This window comes from Sparus aurata, chromosome 16 (genome assembly GCF_900880675.1).
Source record: "Sparus aurata chromosome 16, fSpaAur1.1, whole genome shotgun sequence".
In the NCBI taxonomy this organism is placed as follows: Eukaryota; Metazoa; Chordata; class Actinopteri; order Spariformes; family Sparidae; genus Sparus; species Sparus aurata.
The window spans coordinates 18,857,201-18,869,628 of NC_044202.1; the positions used below are offsets into that span (position 1 = coordinate 18,857,201).

The 12,428-nt window shown below is 40.9% G+C and overlaps 1 protein-coding gene across 5 annotated transcripts in view; it reads left to right on the plus strand.

Annotated features, from left to right (window-relative positions):
* The window catches only part of nkx2.2a (NK2 homeobox 2a), a 16,261-nt gene extending 5,802 nt beyond the window's left edge, over window positions 1-10,459 (plus strand). For 3 of the 5 annotated variants that reach the window (XM_030392340.1, XM_030392335.1, XM_030392338.1), the window contains exons 2-3: window positions 1-138; window positions 833-5,305. The exon at window positions 1-138 is cut by the window's left edge and continues 187 nt beyond it. In XM_030392340.1, coding sequence (XP_030248200.1) covers window positions 1-138; window positions 833-1,413 — 719 coding nt within the window. In that variant the 3' untranslated portion in view covers window positions 1,414-5,305. Of the gene's footprint in view, window positions 139-832; window positions 5,306-9,229 lie in introns of those variants that run through there. The other 2 variants (XM_030392337.1, XM_030392336.1) reach the window with 2 other exon arrangements.
* The last annotated feature ends 1,969 nt before the right edge of the window (window positions 10,460-12,428 follow it).

Genomic DNA, 12,428 nt, shown 5'->3' on the forward strand with positions numbered 1-12,428 from the left:
CGACAAAAACCGCTGGAGTTTTGGTGCAAAGTCCTCTAGAAAACGTTCAAAATCTGCCTTTAAAGAACCCCTTTTATGACAGTAGTGACAATCCTTACACACGATGGCTTGCTACTACGGACAGTATTCAATATTCATGTAAGTAGACTCTGAGATTTCCTTTTCTTGATCTTTCTGATAATGACTTGCGCGATGATTCCGAGCCTGTGCGGTTACATTAAAGCCATAATTGATGGCACGCAGCCCCCGATTTCCAAACCCTGTAACGATGCCCTTGGGTGGCGCGCAGCATTCATCTCTGTGCACCGTGCTCGCTGTCTTGTCTTGAGGCGTTTACAGCTCAGACAAATGCGTGCGGTCGTTCGGTGGGCTCGACGCACTTCGCATAGTTAAGAAATGTGGATCGATAAAGCGCCGCGGATAAACACGCGGCGGCTGTGAGTTATTCCGAGCATAAACCAGGGTGTGAAAAAAAATAAGGCTGCATTCTTGTGGGGGGTTTACAGGCAGACAATGCACCTTTTAATGCTCCACTGGCTCGCTCTGCCTGCGCACATTTCGGGGCTGAGGAATTGTTTGGCGCTTCTCCACTTCCAAAATCACCCCCAAAGAGTTCAAATTCGCCCGATTATCCGAGAGATGTTGTTATTTATTTTATTTTTTGCTTTAAATGTGTTCATGCATCTTCGTCATGAACACCATGTTCTTATCACGCAGCAGCACAATTCATTTTTAAACTTTTTTATTATTATTATTGATTATCGATTTTTTTTTTGTGTCTTGGACTTGTGTTGAATGTCTCTGAGAACTTTACAACATAACATTTTGACAGTGTTTCTCCCGTTTCTTGCCGCAGTGCACGGCCTATCCGCCAGCTCTCAGGACTCGGCCAAGTCCCCGGAGCCGTCCGCGGACGACGAATCGCCGGACAACGACAAGGAAACTTCCAGCAGCGGCGGCAGCGACTCCGGCAAGAAGCGGAAAAGGAGGGTGTTGTTTTCCAAGGCGCAGACCTACGAGCTGGAGCGCCGCTTCAGACAGCAGAGGTACCTGTCCGCCCCGGAGAGGGAGCACCTGGCCAGCCTGATCCGCCTCACCCCGACCCAGGTGAAGATCTGGTTCCAGAATCACCGGTATAAGATGAAGAGAGCCCGGGCCGAGAAAGGTATGGAAGTGACCCATCTCCCTTCTCCCAGGCGGGTGGCCGTGCCCGTCTTAGTCAGGGATGGAAAGCCTTGTCACACTCTTAAAGCTCAGGACTTGGCGGCCACTTTTCAGGCCGGGATCCCCTTCTCGGCTTATAGTGCCCAGTCACTCCACAACATGCAGTATAACGCGCAGTACAGCGCCGCGGCCACGCCACAGTTCCCCACAGCACATCACTTGGTGCAAACGCAACAGTGGACTTGGTGAGAGAAATTATAGAGACTTGGCTTGGAGGCACGATAGGGAGTTTCACCACAAAGCAAAGAGAAAAAAAATAAAACACAAAAAACAAAAGACTTTTCATTTTTGCAGCTTGACTCATATATATACTACCATTTTTATTCGGGGCTCATGTGTGCGCCGTGTTTACATGTTTTCGTTAAGAGAACTGGGTCCAAACCTCTCCCTTATAGATTTTATTAAGAATGTCAATGCTCTTCTTGTGAAATTTTTTGTAAAGTATGTTGTGTGTTGGTTGTAGAGATGTTTTCCTCTTTTTTTTTGTTTTTGTTTTCCTTTTGTCCCTTCGTGTTATTATCAGCACGTACGAACCACTTTATAATTATAGAAATTTTAATTTCTTGCTTCTTTTATGGACCGAAAAAATATTTATGGCCATGAATAAACACTGGCAACTTTTCAGCTATTTTTCCCTTTGGTTTTTATTTCCTGTAAATATTTTGTGGCACATATTTGCAACCTTGAGAGCTTTCCGGAGCGCAAAGCTGAAGATCGGCCTTTATATATTTACAAATTACAACAAAAAAAAAAAAAAACAAGAAAAAAACAAACAAAAAAAACACCGGTGATTGTTTTTTTGCAAAACGTTCATATCATATGTAAATAAGAGCCGCGCGGTGATGACTAAATATTCCATTTTTTTTAATAAGGATTTTAAAATAAAATGCTGTGTTTCTGAAAACGGGGTTTTGGTTTATATAATTGTCCTATTCGATTTGATCATCTCTGAAAAGGCATAATGGACTATATTGTGGCACCGACTGCAGCTTGACTCTGTGAACAAATCTCCAGCGCACTTCACTCCTCTCCCTTTAGAGCAAATTTAATCCGGAGAATATTTTTTCTGAATCCCGAACACCTCACTAATAAAGAGCCTAAAGTCACTTGTGAAATGGGACTAAAATCCACTCACTTAATATAAGAGGGCTTCTCCACATAAGAAGCTTTTGAGTCAAAAGCTCTCCTTTTTTTGTCAGCATCCCCAACCACTCCCAGCCTTGGGTGTAAAGTGGTAGACTGTGGGGCGGAAAGGGGAAAGAAAAAAAATCGTCTAATGCAATAAATGTTTTGTTATCTCGTTAAGCGCTAAACTGCAAATAGAGCAGGAATAATCAATGAGTTACCAAGCCTTCTTTGTTTATCCACGGCCAACGGTCAGCGAAAATACGCACGGCTTACAGGGGCTTTAACCGCCTAATGAAGATATTTATTTTTTATATCATCACATGACGTGTTAGAAATGATACTCAGCGTTTAAAAAAAAATACACCCTGCCTTGTTACTCATCGTGTTCTTTAAGGTGGAACAAGAACAAGCACAAATGGCTCCCCAGTGATCCGCTGCGCACTGCGGATTATCAGACTCCAGTCAATATCTTGGGTAAATATGATAACCCAGTAGAAAAATCTATGCGGTCTGTTTGTCCCGGGACAAAAATCTCACAACAGATGTCAGAGTCGCCCCTATCGTCACTGAACAAACAGCTAAATTGGGCAGATTTGCTAATTATTTACAGAATTGAGTCTCGAGGGGCTACTGCTTTTGTAGGCGACACAGACTCAATTTGTCCCCGACAGAAAGGTTTTGTGTTCCACCACTGGTTGAGCTTGTAGGTCAAATAAATCAGCGATTTGCGCGCAGTTTGTTCGTGTTGTTACGCCTCTGTCGACGCACAGGAAAGACGCAGCGGCGCTCTAAGCGTGCCAATAATCGCAATAGCACAGTTATTACGGGGAACAGATGTGAGGGGGAAAATATGATGGCAAAGTGAGCGTCTGAAAGGCGACGATAAAGAAGTGCCTGTGATTGGATTTTAGTGAACTCATGTCCAAACTGGTGGCTTCTTCAGAACAAAATAATAAACAAAAAATCAGTGAAAATTATTTTTAAAAATCCTCACAAGTAGAAGACAAATGTCGATTTTTCGCGTGCCCTCCGATTTTTGCGTCTCTGAGGAGGCAGTTTTGTGACTCCATCATTGCATAATACAGTACACGACACAACACAGAGACAAAAGCCCAGGCCTGGTTCCTGCTGGATGTTAGGGGCGTGCATGTTAACGAGCAGCAGGAGTGGAGGACGCAGACAGTGCAGATAGAGAGACTGACAGAGTTTCTTGGTGCTGTTCAGAGTCAGGGAGACGCATCCTTGGGCTTTTTGTCCTGCCTGTCACTTGGTGCCATTGTGATCTTTGCTGCACACGTTGTATCCCATATGGGCAGCTGGGCTCGGACAAGGAGAAAAGGATCTCTCACAAGCCCCAAATTGTATCGAGCTTTCAAATAAAGCATTGTTGTCTCTCAAAGAAAAACGAATTAAAAATTCGTGCTATATCTATTCTGGTCAAAAAAAGAGAAGAAGCCCCATTCACAGATAACAGGGAGTCCTTCTTCCTTGATAGAGCTATGCCAACAACAGCCTTCTCATTTCTCTTTTCCCTCTCTCCCCCGTGCTCCAAAGTGAAAGGCTGATTATTGTCTGTCCTCAAAAAGTCGCTCGTCACAGCGCGAAAAACTATTTTTAATACCAGACAGTGTCCTTCCTTGTTTGCTTTGAGTCCCGCTGCTGTGCGTGGGCCTGTTTCCAAAATAGACACATGGAGAAGGAAAAAAAAAAAAAAAAAGCCCAGTTCATTTCATGGATTTTTTTTTCCCGTGTCAGGTGTAAAAACTGAGTCACACGATCTGCAGCAATTAAAGATTTCACAAGACCCCCTTTTTTCCCCCTGGATCTGAACGCCAGGCAGCGTGGTGCGTTAAGTTGTAAACGAAGGCGCTTGTTTCCTCGTGCTGGCAGTGAGTACAGTAACATGCAAAATAATACTGATTAATCTGAGAGGTAAATGTTGGAGCTGCCATTTGCATTCTAATTTCATTGTGAATCCGATGATCGGGAAGGGATGCTGAAGGATGCAGATGTTTTGTTTTTTTTTTTCTTTTTTTCTATTTTTTCCATGGGGGACAAAAAGTGGGGGATGTTGCCAGGTGTTGAGTGGACTGACGCGCCTAAAGATTCCACGGAGAGAATTACCAAATGAAAATGCCTATCTGTATCTCTAAATATCGTATTTTACTTGGCTTTTATATTTCTAGATTTTTCTGCATACTTTTTACAATATATTTTCAGCAACCCTTTGAATCTGGATCTTTTCACCCACTTTTGTACTGTTAATCACGTATCTGCGCGTCCGGTCACCCTCTGCTCTGAGGCGAAACATAGAAAAATGTTAGCGGTGCAAACGCCTTCATGATAAACTTTTTACGGTGGCGGCGCCCGCGTGTTTTTTTTTGTCATTAACGCGCCAGAAAATTGCGCCACCCTTCCAACCGGCTCAGCAACAGGGTCAGATTTATCGGAAATTGCTTTTGGCTGCTTGAAGGGATAAAGCGGGCGACATTAAAACAAGCATCTTGGCATGCGGCATAGTTCAGCCTGCGTGGATAACACTATTATATACCTGGGAATACAATACTTGAGGAAATGTGCACTTGGGACACCATGGATCTTCGTCATCCTGCCCATTTGAACCTCGACATGAATCATTTTTCTATCACGCACATCGCCAAATAAACGAGGATTTCAAAGCTATAATAAGCGGTGCCTTTTCATTTAAAGGAAGCTATCTGGGTTTTATTGCCTTAAAGGAGATCCAGATTAGATTCGCCACGGTGTCGATATTAAACAGAGAGAGGGGCGAGTGATGGAGGGAGGGGAGAGATGGCAGAGCAAGGAGAGGAGAGGAGAGCAGAGGAGAGGAGAGGAGAGGGGGAGCTGTTGCGCCGAGCTGCCACAAGATGGAAGCAGAGGTCCGCAGTTGGCGTCACGCAGCTTTTTTTTTTCAAACCTGCAAAAAAAAAAAGAAAAAAAAAAGCAACTTCGGTCTGATTCAGGCGCTGACAAAACTGCAACACGATCCACCGCTGAAACGAACGCGTTTAATTCTTTCGTGACGAGCGGGCATCTTAAGAAACAGACTTGACTGTCTTTTAAAGTGCGTGATTGCGGTTTGTGACATTGTTACAGATCTTGAGAGCATAATCATATCGCTCTTGAAAACCAAACTAGACTCAACGTAAACAAGTCCCCGGGTAATTAGCGAAGTCCCCATTTCAAACTTGGAGAGTGTGAGAGAGAGAGTGTGTGTGAGAGAGAGAGAGAGAGAGAGAGAGAGATGGAGAGAGAGAGAGAGAGACTGTGTGTTTCCACGGTGTGGCGCAATTGGATAGGGGGACAAATATGGTGCAGATTAATTCACTTGAGTGAAAGTGAACAATGGAGCTGAAGTGTGAGGTTTTTCCAAGTCTCAGCTCAATCAGTGTCCTTCACAACAACACCCCAAAACAAAAATAACTTGAAATCTTTATCACTATTAATTCTGATCAAAAATGGAAGCTGAATCTGTTGTAAAAATGCGTCATGCCTTACACATAAAAAAAAGGACCACACATGTCCTCTTCGAGAAAGAGAATACATCTGATCATATTTCATATCTAGAATCTACCCTCTTGTGTTTACAAAGCGCATTCAAAGCGCTGCAAAAAAAAAAAAAAAAAAAAAGAAAAAAGAAAGAAAAAAAAAATGGGTCAAATGTCAAAATACAAGGCTACCATCTTTATGCACCTGCTCAGTTCAGCATCAGTGAGCTTGCACCTGTAGGGGGCCTCATTGGGCTAGAAAGCTGCAGCAGCAGCAGGGGGTGATGGGGATGCTGAACATGATGGAGGAGGAGGAGGAGGAGGAGGAGGAGGAAAGACATGTTTTAATCGGGAAGACTTTTGGACAGTTTAAAAATGCCGAAGCGGGGGGGAATCGCAGGAATAATTAAATAAAAACAGAAAGGACAGCAAAAAATAAATAAATAAATAAATAATACACCAAGATAATAATATTTTTTAAACTGGTCTTTTGTTTAAAGTATTTTTGGGATACGGAAAAGAATCATCTTAAAATCCTCATCATAATATCTACAAATGAATCTTTCCAAATGCTGCTGACATCAGCAGTGTGTGTGTGTGTGTGTGTATTTGTGCAGGTGGCAGGGTGAAGTTGTTAGGGTGCACGGTGCTGCTGGGTGAACCAGAGCGAATCCACAAGTTTACTCAGTGGGGACAGAGTATTGTTCCCATCAGCCTCCCATCTGCATGAGAAGAACCTGCTGGGCTGAGAGCTGAATGACGCACACACACACACACACACGGTATCTGTGGTTCAGAGGAGGAAGAAACAGAAGAGCTGCAGCTTGATGACAGTTTTTCTGCGGAGGAGAGGGAGGAAGATACCCCGGGCATCTTTGAGCTTCTGTCATGTCGTGTTCATCTCTAACAAGAATAAAAAAACGGGAGACTTTATGTTAAACCTTTCTTTGAGTTGTATCAAATTCAGAAGCAAAGCTAATTTGTTTCATGAACATCAACAGGCAGTGCATTGTATTGTTATCATTATTTATTTTCTCACAATTTGTAGATTGCTTATTTTTTTACGTTTAATATATGGAACAATTGCTAACTAAATTGCCCCTCTGTCTGCTTACAGAAACTGTCAGGATCCTTTCTATTTCTTCTTTGTTTAGTTTGAATTTAACTCACATGAAAACAAAGACCACACATTTCAGTTTGTGAAACCCGAACAGTCTGGGAGAGAAAAATATGACCAGAAAATGATTGTGTCATGCACATATTTAACATCTGTATGACATGTATCATTGGATTCATTTGCATGTTTTCCAGCAAATAAGTATCCTGACGATTAATTGTTTAGTTGGTTTTACAGTTCGTTACTCTGAGGTGTTATAACACTTGCTTTTAGCTCCTTTTCCACATCAGCTCTGCACAATCTTGTCCTTTCACCTGCAAAAAAACACGGCTGAGAGGAAATGCAGAACCCAATTCGCTTGAGCGTCCTTGTCTCCATGTAAGGTCATTTCTCACAAGCTTAATTTGTCGCCAGCTTGAGTAGATGTAGAAGATTTTTAAGATGCTTTTTTTGTTCTAAGTCTGAAACAGAGGTAAAGACTGGGGGACACGCTGGGTCAAAAATCTTTTGTGAGCTAAAATGTTAATTTTCATAGCAAACGAGATCTTGAAAATAAACAGATGTGCGCGTGAAGCTTCCGTCCTCGCTTCCGTGGACAAGACAAAACATGCTGCATTGTTTTTGGCTGTGGGAGACGCTGATAGTGCAGTTCTTCAGTTGTAGTGGTGCTGGGTCTGCAGATGATCTGCCGCCAGTTTAGAGTCATCTTTGTGAAAAAAGGAGTGAGTGTCAAGGTTCTTGACTTTGCTGAATGTTAAGATTAGGGGAAAAGTCTGCAGAGTACACCCCAGACACTGTCATGATCTGGTTCGGTAGAGTGCTCAGACAGAGAGGGTATTTTTTCCCCCCCAGGTAACTTGCTCCATCTGCCTACTCCATGACTACAGCCATGTAAAAATTCCATCACTATGGTTAATGAAATAAAGGATTACAGAAAATCGTGCTGCCGTTTTATGTGGGTCATTTTTCTGCTTGAATGTACAAAATGATTTGTCTGAAAGTATGATACAGTTTATCAATAGGAGAGGGTGTGAGGAACACGGACAGTGGATTTCGCACTGTTCACAGCAGACACTCGATCTGCTTCTCTGAGTGTCAATGACAAAAGAATGTAACACAAAAAAAGGTTGTTGTCTTTTAACAACTAAAAGTGTCTCAAGCAGAGCTGTTTAATTCAGCCTCCTCTTGCTCTCACTGCTGTGCAAACTGTGGAAAAGTACATGTAGCATTCATCCATGACTTTTGAAGCTAGTTCAGTGTACAAGGATGAATATAGTGACCAGTTTGATTTAGGTCAAAAGCTTTAACCAGTGATGTGAAATGAGATTCTGCACTCTTTTAAAAAAAAAATGTTTTAAAGTCTGCATTATTCTGCCATACAATGCTGCCTAACAATCTTTAAACTGTTTAAAAATGCAGTCTTGAAACAGTATTTTATTAAAAAACAACAAAAAAAAAACAAACAGTTGAGCTATAGTGGTATAGTGTCGTACTGCCACATCAGCATACAATATACGCTACATGAAAAGAGATGTGAAAACTTTCCTGAGAGAAACTTTGAATAACAAAAAATAGTGGATCTCTTTAGTTTTGAGTTGCAGAATCTATATAATATTGTCATTTTTTACTCTCATGGGTTGCAAACACTCTGGCTCATGGTGACAAAAGGAAGCAAAAACAAAGAACTGAAATTCACACAGGGTGATTTTTAGTGAAATCATAATAACTATGCTTATGCTTAATGTCCGGTGGATCAATTTTGCAATGACACATTTTCATTCGACTGCTGCTGTTCAATTTGATGCATTTTAATGACAGTGTGCAGTTAAACCAAATTAAACCAAACGAGTGGGAATGGCACTGATACACAAACTTGTGTTTTCACCTCAGTTTTTGCACAAGATCTGAGATATTCATGTTTTTCCATGTTATTGTCATTAATGGCATTCATTCCCATTTTCAATTATTCAGTACATTTGTGCTGCTCAACAAAGAGGACCAAAACACATACGACATGACGCTCACGTTTCTCATTTAAAAGTTTGATGACATAGATAATTTTCATTTAAATTGGTGAATATTTTCCATCTCTTGCAGCTAAATTTATGCCAACAATGCATGATAATTAAAGTCCTCTGTCTCTTACATCTGTGAGTTCTTCTGTTGAAAGTTGTGCTGCTTTGTGATGATGTGCAAAGTGCCATATGGTCTTATTTCCCTTTGTCTTCTCTTTCTCAATGTTCCACCTTAGGACTTGAGTTGTCTTGTATAAAACCCACAGTCCGCTGCAGTCAGATGGGCTGGATGGGGGACAGCGCCAACAATCAGGTTCCCAGAGTTGAGTGTTTATGCCTTTCACTTAATGGATTGTCTCACCTTCTTCAGAGGATGAACATGAGGTGCTTGAGATGCCAGCACTGCCAATGGATCCTGGGGCTTTGAGCCCGATAACAACCGGCCGTCATCTGTTTCAGACATGCTTCAATCAGCATGCGTGATGATCAAAGAGCAACAATGTGGCAGCAACGTGTCTCACCAATTCAAGTCGCCTAATTAGCTTCCTGTTTAAAGAGGATGTAAAATATGTGTAGCAAGTTGTGCCTATCATGTGTCTGTGCACTTGTACCCTGTGGTGAATTTATAATGTCTTTCAGAGCTTCACTTCACTAAATGGAAAATCAATTTTAAAACACGCTTCTCCATGATATTTCGGACTGAGCCGTGCACTCCCTGACATTATTGTGTCATGCATTACATTCAGTCCTCATGCTCCCTGTGATGAGATTGAAGCAATAACCTTGATCTTGTTTGTCTTCTAAGGGTCACACATACAATCCACTGACCATGTTTTCATCCACACAAAAGGTGATGAAGGGGCACAAACAACTTCCCATGAGCCCCGCTGTCTCTACTTTACATAGAGGGATGAAAATCAAATGAAATTAACCCACAAACCCCTAGAAAACAATCACTGATGCCACTGATGAGGAGTGTCCGAGCTGGGACCAATGCGAAGGGGGGTGTCACAGTCACGGCTGCCATTGCCGTAGTGCACCCGAGCAAGGCACAGCAAAACGTGACATTCATGTGAATTCATATTGTAGAGAGGATATGCTCACATGCTAGTATTTCTCCACTGTACGTGTTGCTCAATTTACAGTATGTAGAGGTCGATAAGTCATCCTTGTCTCACCCACAGTTGGTTCATATTTCAAGCAGGAAGGCTTCTCACCGGCACATCCCCTGTATCAGTGTCACCTCGCCGGCTATGACGCAAAGTACATTCTTCCTATATTCTTTTATTGTGTATAGTTATTGCTAATTATGATCTGAATGTATTTTTAACCCATCTGTAAAGCACTTTGGTCAAGGTTTGTTATTTAAAATGTGCTCGACAAATAAAATAAAATTGTTCAATAAATTCAAGTGCCACCATTACAATCATTTATTATTTTTATTGTTACGAAAAAGAAGTCAATAAAGTTTCCAATCACAATTTTGTACGTAACCCACTGACGTATTCATTATTAAAGATGCCCTATGTAGTTTTGAAAATGGCATTCTAACTCAGAACAATCATATATTTGCAACGTTTAAAAAGTTATAATACAAATTAGAAAATATGTAATTGAAGTAATTGCAGTGTTTGGAGTGAGAAAGGGGGTCACTCAGAAGGCTCCTGCAAATATAAACAAAGTAAAACAGTATGGCATTGTGTTTGCCTTTGAGGCAACTTTGTATATTCAGTTATGAAAATGAGTACACTGTGTTTATTCAGTTTATTGTAAGGAAAATCAATCAATGAAGATTTTCTTCCTCTGATTACATTTTCTTTCCACCAAAAACTACAAAGTACACATTTAAGAATGAGCACAATATCATCTTACAGAAATAGCAGAACTTCCAGGTGCATTCAGATAAAAACCTTGATATATGCTGCATATAATATACTGTATATAAGTACATTTACATAAGTACTGTATTTGATGTTTTTGTGAGAACTTCTTCTACTCCACTCCATTTCAGGGGCAAATACCGCGCACATCTTTCTAGTATAACTATCTGTCTGTAGTTTTTAGTAAGAGCACATGATGCATTGCAATAGTTCAAACAGCCCAGCAGTACATACAGTAGCTTACACACTTACTCAGTAAAACACTTCCTTAATTGACCCATTTTTTTGTTCGTAGTTAACGCCTTCACTTGCAACATTAAAGGGACACTATGTAGTTGTGGGTAAGAAATTCAAACTCACAAATCTGATATTTACAATATTATTGAGGCATTAATACCACAAAGGTGGCGGGGTCTGACAAATCTTAACAAAGTAAAACAACATGAAACTGTGTTGTCCTGTGAGGTCAATTGTTTATTCAATTTCAGTCATGACAACGATGAGAGTTTGTTTATTGAGTTTGTTTGGGCAAATAAAAAAAATAAAAAAACAGTCAATGAAGATCTTTCTCTTCTGATTAAAATGTTTTCCTCCAAACTACAATGTGCAAAGTAAATCATACAGTTTATGTTGATGAGAATTTTACTTCAGGTCTAAAATGTATGTATTCTGTACAGAGTATCTAAAGTATCTTTATATACAATTATTACTACCTTTACCCAAGAGCAGCCCCTTAGTAATCAAACAGTGGATTTTATAGTCATTTTTCTTCCAGCAGTATGTTGGTTATTATGATGCACAAATGTAACACATCAAATCTGATGTCAGGATGAATGATTTAATGTATTTGGGAGTTCCAGAGAATGTAACTTAGGTGGTAACACAAATACCTCAATAGTGTATTTTGGTAATTTTGGAAAAAGTGCAGCATGGATGGATGCAATTTGTCATTTAAATTCAGTACAAAAAGTACAACATGAAGCCATTTCAGTGAAAAACAAAAGGCATATGACTATTAAATACTTTTATTGTGAAGCAGGCAGTGGAACTGGGCCAGCCATTGATAGGCATACAGTATCTCTGAGCGGCTGAAGTCCCTGGATGAGCTGGGAACACCTGGGAGAGAAATCTCTGGTCAGAGGAGTACCCTCTCCACTGAGGTACTCTTGAGCAAGACACTTTACCCTCCACTGCTTAAAGTCCAGCAGCAGAGCTCAGCAGTACCATACATTGGACAGGTACCCTGTGCGTGTATGTCACCTCTCCACTGTATGTGTTCGAGCCAGGTCACTGCATAGTGCTGAGACAGTGCAGCTTTATTTTGACAACTTACAATTCAAAAAGTGTAGACGTGATACATAATGTTTCACTGAGCATGTTAGTGTGCATACTTCCACTGAATTCAAAATAGCTGGATACGATCTCGACCTAGATATAACTAAAATGGTAAAAGACTCTGCAAGCAACTGATACATGTGAGGTAGGTCCATAAAATAATTCAGTCTTCACTAAAATGTGTTGTTATTTACAACGTAGCTGATTCATTAACTTCACT